Source organism: Coffea eugenioides, chromosome 4 (assembly GCF_003713205.1).
Source record: "Coffea eugenioides isolate CCC68of chromosome 4, Ceug_1.0, whole genome shotgun sequence".
NCBI lineage: Eukaryota > Viridiplantae > Streptophyta > Magnoliopsida > Gentianales > Rubiaceae > Coffea > Coffea eugenioides.
The window spans coordinates 7,133,389-7,148,825 of NC_040038.1; the positions used below are offsets into that span (position 1 = coordinate 7,133,389).

Here is a 15,437-nt window from a genome sequence, read left to right on the forward strand (position 1 = left end):
GCCACACATGAATGACATGCTAGGGAAGAGGTATATTTGTCATTCTATATTGTATTAATTTTTGTGATGCTATGAATGTGAAATAAAATAATAATTAAAAATTATATTTATAATTTAAATTAAATATATTTGTTTTTTTTTGTTTATGAAATGTGATATGTATAAATTACAGTACCAATTGTAAGCCATTTATGATCTCAAAAATAGGTTCTGCTGCTGCTCATAGTTACTAGAGTTCGAAAATGCCGAAAATTTTTTATTATTAGAAGATAGAGAGATATGCGAGGGGATATTTGTCAGAGTGATCAGTGCATGTGCAGCGGAGAGCCCAAATAGCCAAACACAACACCATCAACATCCATTCTTCGTCATAATAACCATAACCCTCCCAATGTTGAAAATCTTCCCCTCCTTCTCCCCCTCTCGCTTTCCCATCAGTAGTCGGCAAATGTGAATTGTGAGCCCTTTTTCTCTCCAGCAGCGAAAAACCCAGAATTAAAACCCCCATCTTCTCCTAACTAAATTCTAGAAATGCAAGATATACATGCTATTAGTGGAGGTGGAGGAGTAGCAGGCGGAGGAAACAGGTTGTTTGCCGGTGGCAGCGGCGGTGGAGATAGAAGATTAAGGCCACACCACAACCAGAACCACCATCAAGCTCTAAAGTGCCCTCGTTGCGATTCTTTGAACACCAAATTTTGCTACTACAACAACTATAATCTTTCCCAGCCTAGACACTTCTGCAAGAGCTGCAGACGCTACTGGACTAAAGGTGGCGTTCTGCGTAACGTTCCCGTCGGCGGCGGCTGCCGCAAAACCAAGCGCTCCAAGCCTAAACAGGCCGCTTCTGCCGACGTTGCAGTTGCCGGGGCTCCGGCTCCCGGGGAACGGAAGTCCAATTCTCATTCTAGTAGCGAGAGTTCGAGTCTCACCGCGACTACAACGGCTGCGAAGAAAACTCCCGGAGCTGGCACAACCGGTGAGGTTGCGTCGGCCACGGTGAATTCGTCGAGTTCGGGAGCTTCGAATTTGATGAATTTCACGGACTCGAGGTTCTTTCTGGCGCAGATGAATCCAAGTACTAGTTTTGAGCATCCTCAGCCGTTGATTAATCCTGCAGTTACATCGGAGGGTCAGATTTTCACGGATATGGGGAGCTTTACGAGTCTGATGACTTCATCTAACGATCCGGCTATGCTAGGATTTGCTAACGTGACGGCAACCGACATTTCGGGTTACCGGTTGCAACAGAGCCATCAGGGTGCGGTTCTAGACGATCAGAGCTCGAATCAGATGGCGGGGACTGCTGGTGGCGGCGGTGGTGATCACGAATTGAAGATGGATCAGATCAATTGTGGGTTTTTGGATCAGACGGCCCAGATTGGGTTCCCCGGGTTGCAGCAGAACAGAATAAGCAATGGTGGACTCCAGGGTCTCGATTGGCATATTAACGGCGGAGGAGGTGGGGGTGATGATGGAGGAGGGGAGCAGGGATTGTTTGATTTCTCAGGGACCGTCGATCAAGCTTATTGGGGTCAAAATCAGTGGGCTGATAATGATCAATCCCTGAATTTTCCTCCCTTAGTATAGTAATTTTAAGAATTTTTAACTCTGAAAATATATAATTACTACATAATTTGACCCCGAAAATAAAAATATGAAATCAACAAGGGAAATGGCATTTTGGTTGACTGCAGTTGCTATGTAAATTTGTTTTGCTTACTTTGTTGTTCTCACCTTTTGAATTTTTTTTTGTCTCTTGGGCTTATTATTTTACTGCCGTTTGGGATTTGGATTTGGATTAAGTCCTGTAATTTCCTTAAGCCACTAACTATAAGGTGGGTTTTTCTTTTTTCTTTTTTCTTTTTTTATTTTATTGTCTACTGGGGGTTGGAATATACATCTGAACCCTTCTTCCCTCATGGGTTTTGGCTTTCAATGTACTGGGGGATTATGTTACTGAAATATGGAGAAGATATATGGATATCAGGTTTCTCCTACTATTTTCCATTTTCTTCCCGTAATTAAAATTTCTTGTCATTATTTTTGTTGGTTTCTATTGTTAATTCACATGTTAATCTCGTTCCAATGCAAACAATCAAAGTTCTTAAGAGTTAGGTTATGTTCAAACTAATGGATGGTTTGGTTTTTTCGTTTTTAAAGTGTGTTGTTGAAGCAGTTGTTTTTTGGTTAAGTTGATGGTCTCCTCAAATGTAAAGGGAATTGGCTTAGCTCATATAAAAGCTTGTATGCAGCTTTTCCTTTTTTTTTTTTTTTTTTTGAAAAAAAAATGAATGAAAGTGGAAGAGCCAGAGATCATTTGGTAGGCAGAAAATTAAATAATGGCTATGTTCGGTCCTGCTTCAGACTGGTGGTTTTTGTGTAGGGAGTTGGTAGCTGGGCTGGGCTACTTTGCCTGCAGCTGATTCTTGGGAGTTCATTTCTCCGCTGATTCTTAGGTTTAAGCAATACATTAGTACTAGTAATTAGTACTCTCATTAGTAGGCTTATGCGGTCCGAACAGCTGGAAGAAACTCTGAATCTGTTTATTAGTCATCACGGTACTATGGTTTAATATCCCGACACTTATCTAGGACTAAAAGATGAATTAAATTATTCGACGGTGAAATCAAGTTTGGCGGTGAAATCAAGTTTGGCTTGACAAGAGTGCTGAAGGATGAATCGGATTATTCAATAGTTGAATTCAATTTGACTTGATAAAAGCTCGTTCGAATTTGGTTCGTCAATCAATCAAATCAAATTTGAATAATATTTTGTGTTCGATGACATTCAAATTCAATAAAAATTTCGTTTGAATTCAATTTGATAAATGAACAAATTAAGTTTGAACAAAATTTTAAATTTATTAAAGTAATCAAATAAATTTTAAACACCCAATTGTTCGACTTGATTCCGCTTATTTATACAGCTAATTACATTGATAAACCATCATGGTTCGATGCGAGTCTAACAACAAAATATTTTTCTTTTTCGAGTGAGAAGATCAGGTATTACTCGAGGACATTTCTTATTGTCCCACCAAATGAAGAAAAATTGCAAGGAATATGCCCTCCCAATTAAATGACTGCACTGCACAAATCGTTGTTTAGCAGTGGTACTTGAATAAGTACTTTTTTTTTTTTGAATAAGTACTTGAAAAATCTTGCAAACTTATAAAGAGTGAGAGGCCACAGGCACATGTAAAATGTAACGTCGTAGGGTAGGGTGGGGATTGGATATTTGGGCTGAGGGCGGAGGCAGAGGGGCGGCTATGTAATGCTAGCGTACGGAGGAGAGTAGGTAGCAACACTAGCATGGGAATGGGGAAGATAGAGGCATGTGGTCGGTTGGTGATTGCGGGACCTCCTGAATAGACAACTCCCATGCGCCATTACGATTCCACGTGGCTTCATTTAGGATCCGAACATTGAAGTCTCTTCTTTATTTTTGGATTTATATATACGATGTCAAATATCAGAATAATAATAGAATTAATCTTTTCTACGTTGACAATATATACATTATCAGTATTCGATGAATGATAGCTATACAAAATTTGAATTTAAAATTCAATTTCTGCATACATGTCACGAATCCAATGATGATAATATATACACTGTCAGTGTATATAAGATTTACTCATAATAGGATATGAATCTTTTCTACACTGATAGTACATACACTATAGGAGCTGGATGAATGACAGCTATGTAAAATTTAAATTTGAAATTTAATTTTTACACGCATGTCATGAATCCAACGATGATAATGTATATATAAAATTTATTAATAATAATAATAAGAGGAGAAGTAGAGAGAAGTTTTTCGATTTTGATTCCTAATAAAGTAGGAGATCTTCTCCATGGAGCTAATTGGGCTTAATCCAAATGCAGCATGCAAGTGCAATTATAGAAATAGCTTAAGATTGCACAGCTTTTTTGGGAGTAGAGGCGAAATTTGACCTCTCCTAAATTCATATGTAGCACAAAAATTACACACTAATAATCAGGGACTACAGCTGGACTGGAACTGGGGTGTTATCCCCTCCCAATGGCCGGTGATATTCTGCTACAACCACAACAGTTTTAATCTAAATGGACTGTAATACATATATATATATATATGTATATATCCTTTCTAACTCACAATAAGAGTGTTGATCATTTGGGAAATTTTACCCTTTGGGTGTGAAATGTTGCTATGACACCTAAAAGTCAAAAACACACTCTACTCTGCCAATAACGTCGGCCCCTCCTAAGTCCTAACTCTCTATGCGTGAAAACTGAAAAATTCGTTCTTTCGGATGCATTTAGGAGAAGGTTCTGCTGTTGTAAAAATAAATAATAATAATTTGCTCTTAAAGAAGAAAAAGGCGAGATTTATATCTTGTTTTTTAATAAGTGAAAGGTTTTGAATCTAAAATTTTTTATTTATAATTTCTCTTATTTTATCATCTAATTTAATTCTCTCCCAAGATTTATACCTTTATGTTAATGAGCTAGCGATTTTTTCCTTTTTTTTAAAGAAAAGGAATGATGTTAATGGAAATTTTTAATAAAAAAATGGAATGATTTTAATGGATTTTTTAAAGAAAAAGGAATGATTTTTGTTTCAAATAAGAAAAAGAAAAAGGAACGATTTTAATGGAATTTTCTGTGTCGATGGTCACGTGAGTTCCGTGATCAATTGGGTAGGCCCAGGGACGGCCTGTCGTCTGCACACATCGCTGAATCAGCATATAGCTCGTACATATAGTGAAGAGCAACTGGCAAAAACAATGGATTAGAGTTGCACTCCTCTTTATTTCTCTCAAATTATTTTATTCACTTTTTTTTAATAATTAAAATAGTCCGTGTTCTGTTGTTGATTAGTAAATCAACATGCTAGAACATGAAATTCAAATGAGAATACTTGATTTGCACAAAATAAACGGTAACATTTAGTCAATTTATTTTTGTATTTTGTGTATAACTAAATTAACCAACAAATTGTATAGAACAAATTTCTCAAATTAAATATAAAAGGAGAACGGTACAAAATAACTAACGCATCAATTCCTCAATAAAGATCCTGTGTTTAAGTTCCGCTATTGTGTAAAATAGGCAGTTTGTAAAAATTTCCATAAGCAATTTGTGATTTCGGAAAGATGTCCATCGATGAGTAAGATTGCAAACAAATCGAATCGAGTCGAATCTCAATTTAATTTTTATCAATCTCGAGCTCGACGAGTTTTGAATGTAAAACTCGAGTTCGAATTCAATTCAAATTCGAGTCAAATCGAATTCGAATTTTAAAAATAAAAAATAAATATTTAATTTAAAATAATAATTTTTAAAAATTAATAAAATATTTAAAATATATTATTTTATTAGTAAAATATGCATATATAAAATTGAATCCACTTGTAAACTAGTATCATTAAGACGCTGTTTGTCACTCGAGTTTTTTGTCAAGTTTGTCTGTTACAAGTTTTTTAAAAATTTTAGTTACAGTAATTCAAAAAAATTTTAAAAAATTTTTAAACTATACTCTTCAAAATATTCAAAAATTTACATATTTCAATAATTTTTTAAAAAAATTCTATAGTAAACTACAGTAAAATTTAAGATAAATATTTAAAAAATTCACTTGCGACCTAAGTTTAAGTTGGAATTTTGAGTCGAGCTGTTTGCGATCCGCACGACTCATGTGATGTGCAGCTCTGCTGTTGATGAGCACAATGGAAATCTTTATCGCAGGAGAAAGAATTAAAAAAAGCGATAGTAAATAGTCGTCTATCCACAACAGGTAGCTTTATACAGTGGGAAAACTGCAGTGTGGTTGGGGGAGGGGGGGGACTTGGAGATAGGGAAGGAATGAGCAGGGCGGGAGGGGTAGTTTGATGGTGATGTGATGTGTGCGAACTTAAAATGATGGATGACGTGCGGTGCAATTGTAGTGCAGGGGAAGTGGGGGGATTCTGATGGTCTAGTCGTCTAGAGACTTATGCGTGAGTGGAGACTGGAGAGTGGGACCAGCTTGTATTGGTTGGAAGTTACTGGCTCATGTAGGTCTATAGACTTCTGCTGCATGTGCACAAGTGGGTCTCTTTCTTGACATAGACTGCAGAGAGAGAGAGAGAGAGACCGGCCCCACCCCCCCCCAAACAGCAAAAACTCTTGCTCCTGCGTTTGTTATGTTGCAGTTCTATATTTACTGCTGATAAGGACGCAACCTGCGTTTGTATCTGCTTAATTTAAGAAAAATTATGATTATTTTTTACATGAAATGAGTCGGTACGCATAAAACATTCATAACGAATTTATGCATTGGATTCCATTTACCTCATGGTTGGGAACTAATGCTTTGATCTTTTAAATGTTTTTGAATAAAATTTTAACGAATTTGGTAGTTACAAATAATATTTGTTTTGTGAGTAATTACAGGCGAAGAGAGTTTCATAGTACCTTTCGAGTACCGTACAGTAACGTATTAATTTACTGTTGGATGCATAAAAGGAAATATCAGCCTTTTCGTGATTTTTAGAATTTAAATTATTAAATGATGTGACGGGAATTTATTGAATTATAACCGCAAGCAGGATACTCAAAAGAAATACTACTGGTAGAACTTCCTGATAGTTGAATGTAGTTATCTGTTTGGATTGTAAGTTATTTGGGATTATTTGGGATATTTTTACTGTAGCACTTTTTGTGATGTGATGTATGTGAGATAAAAAGATATTGGGAAGATAAAAAGGTGTATTGGAAATTGTAAAGATGATGTAAGCAAATAAAATTGGGAAAATATGAAGCAATCCAAACAAATTAAATTATTGGCCGGTAACATAGGCAACGTATGATCGGATATTAAACGTTGTTAATTAAGTGATTATAAGGATAAAGTTGAAAAAATTGTCCCAAAAAAGAGGGTTAAAGCTAAAAAATGAAAAAAAAAAAAAAAAGAAGCTTACTCCATACTAAAGTTTGGAAAAAAAACTCAATGCTGTCCAATCAAGGGAACGGTGTAGGATGGTCCACTCTCCGCTCAAGTTTTAACGTCACATAGAAGATGGAGGCGGAATTGCTTAGCAATTTAATAGAGTGTGACTTCGTAATTGAAGTTGGTTATTACTATACAGGTTCTTAATTTTAAATCCGTCATTAGAACAATTTGGACTTTTGGAATCAACAATAAAAGTGATTTTCTCGTAAAAGAGAAATTAATGATTGTCTCAAACGGTCAAATTTTGGTGCCTAGGTTTTACAAAGTTAACTTTAAATTGTAAATTAAGGATATCTCTAGAGCCAACATTTGATATGAAATACTACTTAGGGGTGCAATCAAGTCAAGCCGCTCGGGAGTAGCTTGCGAGCGGCATGGTAAAAAGCTTGGCTCGAGCTCGGTCAAATCGAGTTCGAGCTACTTGTTACATTCAACGAGTCGAGTTCGAGCTCCAAAAATAAATACTCGAGTGCTCGACGAGTTTAATCGAGTTTTTATATTATATATTTTGAGAAAAAAAATTATAAGTTTATTTTAAAACTCAAGCTCGAGTTCGAGTAGATCGGGATTGATATTTATTCGAGCTCGAGTCCAAATTTTTTTACTCGTTAGAGCTAGAGCTGGAGCTCGAGTAGCACTAATTCTGATCGAGTTCGAGCTCGAGTATGGTGCTGCTCGAGCTCGACTCGGCTCGATAGTACCTCTAATATTACTAAACTCAATTACTTGCTGTCATTAGTTTTTGGGTCTTTTTTTTTTTTGTAATTGAGGGCTATCCTATAGAGATACTCAAATTTAATTTAAACTTAATTGTTTCTTCCAGTTAAAACTATTTGTTTTCTCAAGCAATTATTTCTTTCTCCTTCTTCTTCTTTTTATAATCAAATCAATAATAAATATAACTTACAACATTATAATGAATAATTCACAAATAATAGGATGAGTACTAATATATAATTAAACTAAAAATAGATCTTATATATGCCAACAGTATATACACTTTCATCATCGCGGGACTCAAAAACTCTAATTCATATTGCCTCAACCTTGGTTGTTTTATCACTTCAACCAAAGAAAGACGTTGGCTAACTTGGGCCGACGTAGACTTGGGCCTTGAATTTGGTGGTCTCCAGCTTCTGTGGAGATTAAGAAATAAAAAATCGACGCACATTGCATAACTGGCAAAAGAGATAAATTATTATTGAGCCCAATATGATATAAAAGCTCAAAACCCTAAACCAACGAAACCTGCAGTAGCGTTTTATCTTTTCGCACCGTCTATTCAGATCTCAGCTTGCCCAACTCTCCCTCCGGCAACCCAGTAAGCTTCTTTTTCAAATACACAGCTCATGTATAAATCGCTAATTATGAATGTTGCACATGTTTTTATAGTTTTGAACGAAGATTCGAACAATAGATTGGATAAATAAACAAATTATATGTCAGCTTTTTTTTTTACGGTTGAATTTGTCTGATATCATTCGTAATTCATGATTTTACTGAGTATTTTATGTGGTAATATTGGGATTTTTAGTTGGAATAATTAATATGTATCGTGGATTTCTGATAAAAAAATGGGCAAATATTTCGAGAAAGTAAGGTAAAGTCTGTAAAAAAGATGGATAATTCTGTTTTTATTTTAGTTAGAATCCTCGAATTTGGATTTCCAGCAGTAGCACAGTTTTTGGTCGAGGGATATTTGTTTACAAAGATGCTAAATTAGGAATTATTAGCAGTGGTGTTTCATCGGATGTCTGCTAGTGGGATTTGCTCGTAGCTTTAGCTGAAATAGTTGTCAGAATAGCAAGATGCAAATCGAAGGAAGAAGTGATAAGAGTTTCACGATATTCATCAATGGGCAAAGTATTTTGAATTGATGTTATACTTCTGTTCACAACCATTTATTGGGGAAAAAAAAAGCTCAAAATTCCAATTTTTCCCAAATTGAATTGTAATTTTCTCTCGCTTGAGCTACCTAATATTTCTTGTTTCATCCTTGGTAATCAAATGTCCTACCTAGATGCCCTTCTCTTTTGTTGATGTAATCATGTTTGGGAATTTCAAAGGAAAAAAATGTTAAATCTGTGCTTTTGGTTGCTTCCAGAGAGATCTACATTGAATTCTACCAATGGCTGTCGCATTCTACAACCTAACGTCAGAATCTGGCCTTAAGAAGCTTGATGAGTACCTTCTGACACGTAGTTATATCACAGGGTAAGTTGTTCTCTAGCTGCATGTAGAGCAGTCTTTATTTGACTCTGGCTAATGTCTCCGAGTTGTCGCCTTAGGTACCAGGCTTCTAAGGATGATATTACTGTGTATTCTGCTCTTTCAAAACCACCCTCATCTGAATTTGTGAATGTATCTCGGTGGTTCAAACACATTGATGCACTTTTAAGAATTTCGTAAGTTCTAATTGCTTCTTAGTATTGATTATGTACCCTTAACTTGGATATTTCTTTTTGGACTAATGTTGTTTGTCATTTATCATAGTTTAAGTTTCCTTTAAACATTCTGCAACCTGTTATTTTGCAGTGGTATATCTGGGGAAGGTTGCGGTGTCACTATTGAAGGATTTGCTGCAGCCACAGAGGAAGCTGTTGTTACTCCTCCTGCTGCTGATACAAAGGTGTATTAGGAATTTAATTCGTGTGTTGAGTTCAATATTAGTTCCTGTTTCTTTTTGTTTCTTGATCTTCTCCTTATTTATCATGTTCAAAAGTTTTTTATGACAACGAATAACCAAGAAAATGTGGACTGTGAATTGCCTCTTCCATGGATATGATACAAATGCACTGAAATCAAAAATTGATTCACAGGCAGCAGCTGCTGTGGATGATGACGATGATGATGTAGATCTATTTGGTGAAGAAACTGAAGAGGAAAAGAAGGCTGCCGAAGAACGTGCTGCTGCTGTAAAGGCATCTGCCAAAAAGAAAGAGTGTGAGTGTGACTATTCCCCTTGATATATGTGGCTAGGCCATCATCTAAGAGATTGAACCAGGACATGCTTTTATCTAGTTTGTGTGTTATGTTTTTGCTGTGTTTTTGAATGCTAGTTTTCACTGGTGTGGATTAGACTGCAAGAAGTTTGTCCACAAGGTCTTATTGCAGCTGGCGGTGTTTTTTTGGTGTGATGACCTATTTGATTAATCCTTGATCTTGTTTTCCTGTTCCAATTTTAATGGTTCATTCCCTTGTTGTCTTTTCAGCGGGGAAGTCTTCAGTTTTGATGGATGTCAAGCCATGGGATGATGAGACTGACATGAAAAAGCTTGAGGAAGCTGTCCGAAATGTTAAAATGGAGGGATTGCTTTGGGGAGCTTGTATGATTCTCTTCCCATCTTTTTTGGACTTTGTTTTTATACTGAATATAGCACAGACTTTTGGAACTGGTATCTTATTAATTGTGAGTTACGCTTACTGGTACTTAAATAAGGACCTCCTCTAAATCCCAACTTCTGTCTAGTGTTTTGAAGTTTACTTTTTCTATCCTTTTGTGTTCTGTGGGTGCCACTGTTTTGATAAAGGCAAGTATAATGTCAAGTATAATGATTCCGTCTGACTTCTACCTTTTCTGACTTGTAGCCAAGCTGGTACCTGTTGGATATGGCATAAAAAAATTACAAATCATGCTTACCATTGTGGATGACCTGGTGTCGGTTGATGATCTTATTGAGAACTATCTTACAGTTGAACCATGTGATGAGTTTATCCAGAGCTGTGATATTGTGGCTTTCAACAAGATATGTGAGTTCTGCTTCTGATACTGCTCTTATTTATTTATTTATTTTTGGTGGTGGTGGTTGTTATTGTAGAATCTAGAATGTTTTATTGATTGACATTATATTGAAGTGCATTTGTTTGCTGCTATTCTCCTTTGACTAAAGCTAATGGCAATATGCTGTATTCTTCTCACAGAAATGTCTGAATCTTCTCGGCACGAAAACAGTTATTGGAGGCGTAGCAGGCAGGAAGTTCCTATTGTTTGTATTCTGCTAAATTATGGTAGTTTGTGACTTTTTGACATTGTCTAGCTTAAAGAATTTTGGGTTATTTTTGTTGTCAAAGACTACAGTCTAGATATGCTGTCACCTTTGAATTGAAATTTTAAAACTTTGCTTTATAAGATTACAAAAAAATATTTGTTTTGTTTTGAAATATCGGTTTAGTCTGCTGTGTCCTTTTTTTCCTTCCCCATCTGCACGGATCAGCCTCATGAATTATCGGTTTACAAGCCCAGTGCCTTTCAGCTGGTGTCTATTTGCTGGGCGCAAATGAACCTTCGGATGTTTCCCAAGAAAGTAAAATCATGCTCTGGATAATTTGCTCTCTTCTGACTCTTGCCTCTCTAAAGATTGTGTTGATTGTGAAGAGCTTCCAAGGAGGGGAATTTGGATCTTTACTCCCAACTATTCTATTTAATCGAATTTGTTGGATCTTTACAGAAATTGCTAAACGGTTCGTAATTCATATAAACATGATTGCCTAATGGTACAACTAATTGTCAATGGCTAAATCGTGGGTTAAACAAATCTTAACGACATGCTCAGTTATCGTATTCAGCAACAAATATTCAGTAAATTAGAGGGGACTGTGTTCTTTTGAAGATATATGAACTTCTAAATTAGTGTATTGGGGGACCAGAATAAGTAATGAAATTTCGAAGTAGTGAAGATCTAAATGAACCCTTTTTTTTGGGAACCGGAACTTCACGGGCCTTCAATGTCTGGATTTGAAGAAAATCAGTTGACGAGTTGCATGATCAGCCTTAGATTTGATGAAGAAAATCGGTATATATTGCCTCAGTGGGTATACTATAAAAGTGACAAAAAAAATTATAAAAATATGTGGCCTTTCACACTTGACAGGGTATATTAAGTTGATATCTGGATGATGTAGTATTTGGTAAAGATTTTACAGGACGAGATTTACAACACTCTAAAAATTCGAACATGTAAAACACATCCTCCAACATCCCCGCCTTTTGGGCTTTCTGTCAACTTCTGCCATTCTTATGGGACTTTCGTTCCATTCTGTTGCTAATCTGGTCAACCAACATTGATTCAATACAGATATCGTTAGTGATGCATATAATAAAATGTACATTCTACATTAATGGCATGAAATTTTCTGAGATTGGTTTGAGTCAGCAGCACAGCGAACGAGAGTTTTCTGGAGTTCAAGAGGGAAGAAGAAGAAGAAGAAGAAGAAGAAGAAGAGAAGATGGAACTTACGTGGGAAATGCAAAAGATCTTGTGCTCGCTGTGCTATTCGAGCGGAGGGAGATGTTGTCAGAAAATGGTATCAACCCAGAGAACGTTAATCGACCAGAGGCAGTGCTTGCTGCAGAGAAGCTAGAGCTTCCAAGTTCTCGATGATGCCCTGCGGTATTTTCATTTTGACGTGATGATGATGATGATGCTAATAATGGTACTTTTGACATGCAATCCGCCGCCTCGCAGGTGCTTTCGGTGCGTTTGTCTTCGGAGGTGCTTTCGTCCGTAATTGGTTGTGAACCAGAGTCATCTGTTATTCTTTGGGCTCCCAACTCAACCTCTGATCTTAGATCTACTCCATTGCAGTTTCTGCAATCTGCTTCCTTGCCAGCTGACCAAGTGTCCGCTATCATTGTTTCCGTCTTTGGATGCTCCTGAAAACCATTCCATGCAAATCAGGTATATTCTTGGTGATCATGATAGTCTGTAATTTATGACAGCCACTTTTAACCTGCATTGTCTCGTAGAAGTACTGGTATAAAAATGTTGGTGAACAAGATTGAGATTGATCGTCAAAGTTTGATTGTCATAGAACTAATTAACCTGATAAATAGTATGGCAATGTGAAAATAGCTGACAACATTACTAGAGACTGAGCAATGGAATTCCATTTTAAAAATCGAATCGAACAGGGAAACAACAAATTTGCCCATATAGACAATGATAAAGACCTTTGGGAACTGGAGGTGTTACAGCAGAGTATTGATGTAGAATTTGTACCTGATGATTCTGTTGTTGATCTAGTCTAAGATCTTCGCAATTAAACAAGTGAGAAAGAGAGGGACCGGTGATCTGCTCAGTATTACTCAAATTTCGTATATCTGATAATTCCTTCTCTGAAGAAGAACAAGCCTCTGTTGAAATATGAGCAGAAACTGTTTTATCTTCCATCAGCAGCTTCTTTTCAGCATCACAAAGCTTGGCATCATCATGAATGCAATCATGGTTAGAGAAAGATTCTTCTGCCCCAGTTGAAATGCTAGTATATAACAACATTTCTTCAGAAACCTCTCTGCTGTTTCTGGCCAGCTCATACTTCAACAGGTTGGATATATTATTGTGGTCCAACTCACAGTTTTCCACACAACATTTGTCATGACAAGGCACTTCCCCATCTATACACAAATCCTTGAAGATCTGGCAACCATGTTCTTTTAGGAAAACAACCACTTCTGGTACTTCGCACTCCATACATCTCAAATCTCCATACTCAGGATCTCTGCTTTCCAATTGCATATAGTAGTGTGAATTTGTAAGTTCCTCAAATCCCAAATCTGCTGCTGCCTGAAAAGTCACAAATTTAAAGGCGAATGATTTGGTTGGCTCAACATCTACAGTTGGCAAGAAAAGGAAGGCCTTTGCCCACTGGACCTGATCTTTTATGCATCAAGTAGTTTGCATGACAATAACAGGTTTGCTTTTTTCTTTACTAGTCTTTAAATCAGATTAATTTTATTAAGCTTACTTTTCTCATCTTTGAAAGCTACAAGAAAGCTCAATTCCTCCAAGTCAAAATATTACGTTGCAGATCTACATTGAGTGCTTAAGTAAGATTTGAAATTTACATGTTGCTTTCTACAGAAATGTAAGAAATTCCTTGTAGAAATCAAAGTGTGAATCTCAGAAAAATATCAAGCACTTATGACAGCTCATCCCTTGCGTATTGCAGATGAGGGCTGCAAAAGTTTGAAGGTTCACAGCTACTGACATTGATAAAAACATCTATGGGACAACCTTTCTGGAAGGAAGATAAGAGTGTCAAAAGTGTCAAAAACCTTCCCGCTGGAAATCAAGTACTAATTGACTTTCGTTTTCATCAATTTCTTTTTCAGGAATTCAGAGGGCTCTATTCACCTAAGCAGAACTATAACAATCACGTTAGGCCTAATCAGACAGTCAAGAGGACTGATTTCATTTTCACATGTCTGTCCTCCATATCTTGCCACGCATCCTTAATCCTTTGTGAAGATAGTCTGTGATAAATAATAAACCAGTCATCTCCCCATTTCTATTTCTCTGCTGTGAAATCCTGCATATGATCTATCTAAGTGATTTTTTAAGTGGTGATGTTGATTAGTGCAAACTCCGAATCTCTTTTCTCAACACAATGTTCTTGAAAACAGCTGGTAGAAAGTCAAATCAGAAGGGTATCGATGTAGAAATCACAGATTTAACGACCCTTTTTTTCCTTCTTTTCATAGAGCAGATGCACATATATTCTGATCATAGTCAAACAGGCACAAGAAGAACAACAGCAGAAATGGGCTTTGTACTCGAAGAACTTCGCAAGACAACAGCTTTATTAGAGAACTCACAAAGTAGAGATCACAGGAATACATGCAGATAGATGGAGAAAGATCAAATGAATAAAAGCCTGTCAGTTCAAGGTGCTTTTTACTTACTATTTACGAGGTCTGCGATGAATTTCTTTCTGAGAGAAACCACTTAGTATGTGCTGAGCTCGACCAAGTGCAGCTTGTGTACTATTCTGGGAGCTAGGAATACAAATAAAGTTAGCACTCTAGGAGTTATCACCCGCAAAATTCCACCGGACCACTGGTATACTTTGTTGTTACTGGCAAAAATCGTCATCCATCCACCTTTTTAACCTCTAAAAGGTGTGGGAAAAGGTGAGGAATCGCTCAAGTACCAGCAAGTAGAAAGTTGATATAAAGGTGAAAATTAGCAAAAATAAAAGCTTTAAAGGGGGGGAGAATACAATGCAAAAGCAACAAAAGTAGCTCAGACTATCAATGGTCGGCTATCCATTACAGTAATAAAACTTTAGGCAAATAAAACCATCAAAGGGAAACTCATGGGGCACCCAAACCACCCCAAGTACAAAAGAAGGAGAAGAAAGAATTGGAAGGAAATGGAGGAATTCTTTGTTGACAGGTCTCAGCTGTCGCCATTGTCTCATCATTTAAGAAGTCATGACTTGATTGGGTAGAATACCTAACCTTTGATCAAATGTTAATGTTTATAAGCATTGAATTCTTCTGCTATTGCTCCAAAAAAAAAAACAAATCTTTTTTTTATTCTTTTCTAGTACAACTATTAAACATCCATATTGAGCTTCTAAACAAGTTCAAGAAATTCAGGGGGTATCAAGAAACAGGGAAGATCCCAACTCAGGTGGTGGTCGTGCTGAACTATTACTTTTTTTTTTTTTTT

At 36.6% G+C, this 15,437-nt stretch overlaps 3 protein-coding genes across 3 annotated transcripts; 2 read left to right on the forward strand and 1 right to left on the reverse strand.

Moving 5' to 3' along the window:
* Positions 1–287: 287 nt before the first annotated feature.
* On the forward strand, positions 288–2,010 carry LOC113767511 (dof zinc finger protein DOF5.4-like). Its single transcript, XM_027311628.1, has one exon. The coding sequence runs from the start codon at positions 532–534 to the stop codon at positions 1,588–1,590; it is 1,059 nt and encodes a 352-aa protein (XP_027167429.1). The 5' UTR covers positions 288–531; the 3' UTR covers positions 1,591–2,010.
* Positions 2,011–8,198: 6,188 nt separating this feature from the next.
* Positions 8,199–11,128, forward strand: LOC113767516 (elongation factor 1-delta-like). Its single transcript, XM_027311633.1, has 8 exons — positions 8,199–8,305; positions 9,089–9,198; positions 9,273–9,389; positions 9,520–9,613; positions 9,804–9,927; positions 10,197–10,310; positions 10,573–10,734; positions 10,906–11,128. Coding segments are annotated over exons 2-8 (699 nt in total). The 5' UTR covers positions 8,199–8,305; positions 9,089–9,112; the 3' UTR covers positions 10,908–11,128.
* Positions 11,129–11,785: 657 nt separating this feature from the next.
* Positions 11,786–14,738, reverse strand: LOC113767512. Its single transcript, XM_027311629.1, has 4 exons — positions 14,666–14,738; positions 12,984–13,547; positions 12,222–12,637; positions 11,786–12,031 (listed from the first exon to the last, which is right to left on the reverse strand). The coding sequence occupies exons 2-4, from the start codon at positions 13,497–13,499 to the stop codon at positions 11,926–11,928; spliced, it is 1,038 nt and encodes a 345-aa protein (XP_027167430.1). The 5' UTR covers positions 13,500–13,547; positions 14,666–14,738; the 3' UTR covers positions 11,786–11,925.
* Between the last annotated feature and the right edge of the window lie 699 nt (positions 14,739–15,437).

Excerpts from the sequence above, each read along its gene's own strand:
- LOC113767511 (XM_027311628.1), top strand. The coding sequence starts at position 532 with ATGCAAGATATACATGCTATTAGTGGAGGTGGAGGAGTAGCAGGCGGA.
- LOC113767516 (XM_027311633.1), top strand. The coding sequence starts at position 9,113 with ATGGCTGTCGCATTCTACAACCTAACGTCAGAATCTGGCCTTAAGAAG. Across the intron at positions 9,199-9,272 it reads ACACGTAGTTATATCACAGG|GTACCAGGCTTCTAAGGATG; the intron begins GTAAGTTGTTCT and ends TTGTCGCCTTAG. Across the intron at positions 9,390-9,519 it reads GATGCACTTTTAAGAATTTC|TGGTATATCTGGGGAAGGTT; the intron begins GTAAGTTCTAAT and ends GTTATTTTGCAG.
- LOC113767512 (XM_027311629.1), bottom strand. The coding sequence starts at position 13,499 with ATGCAATTGGAAAGCAGAGATCCTGAGTATGGAGATTTGAGATGTATG. Across the intron at positions 12,638-12,983 it reads ATCAACAACAGAATCATCAG|GAGCATCCAAAGACGGAAAC; the intron begins GTACAAATTCTA and ends AATGGTTTTCAG. Across the intron at positions 12,032-12,221 it reads AGATCTTTTGCATTTCCCAC|ATTAGCAACAGAATGGAACG; the intron begins GTAAGTTCCATC and ends TTGGTTGACCAG.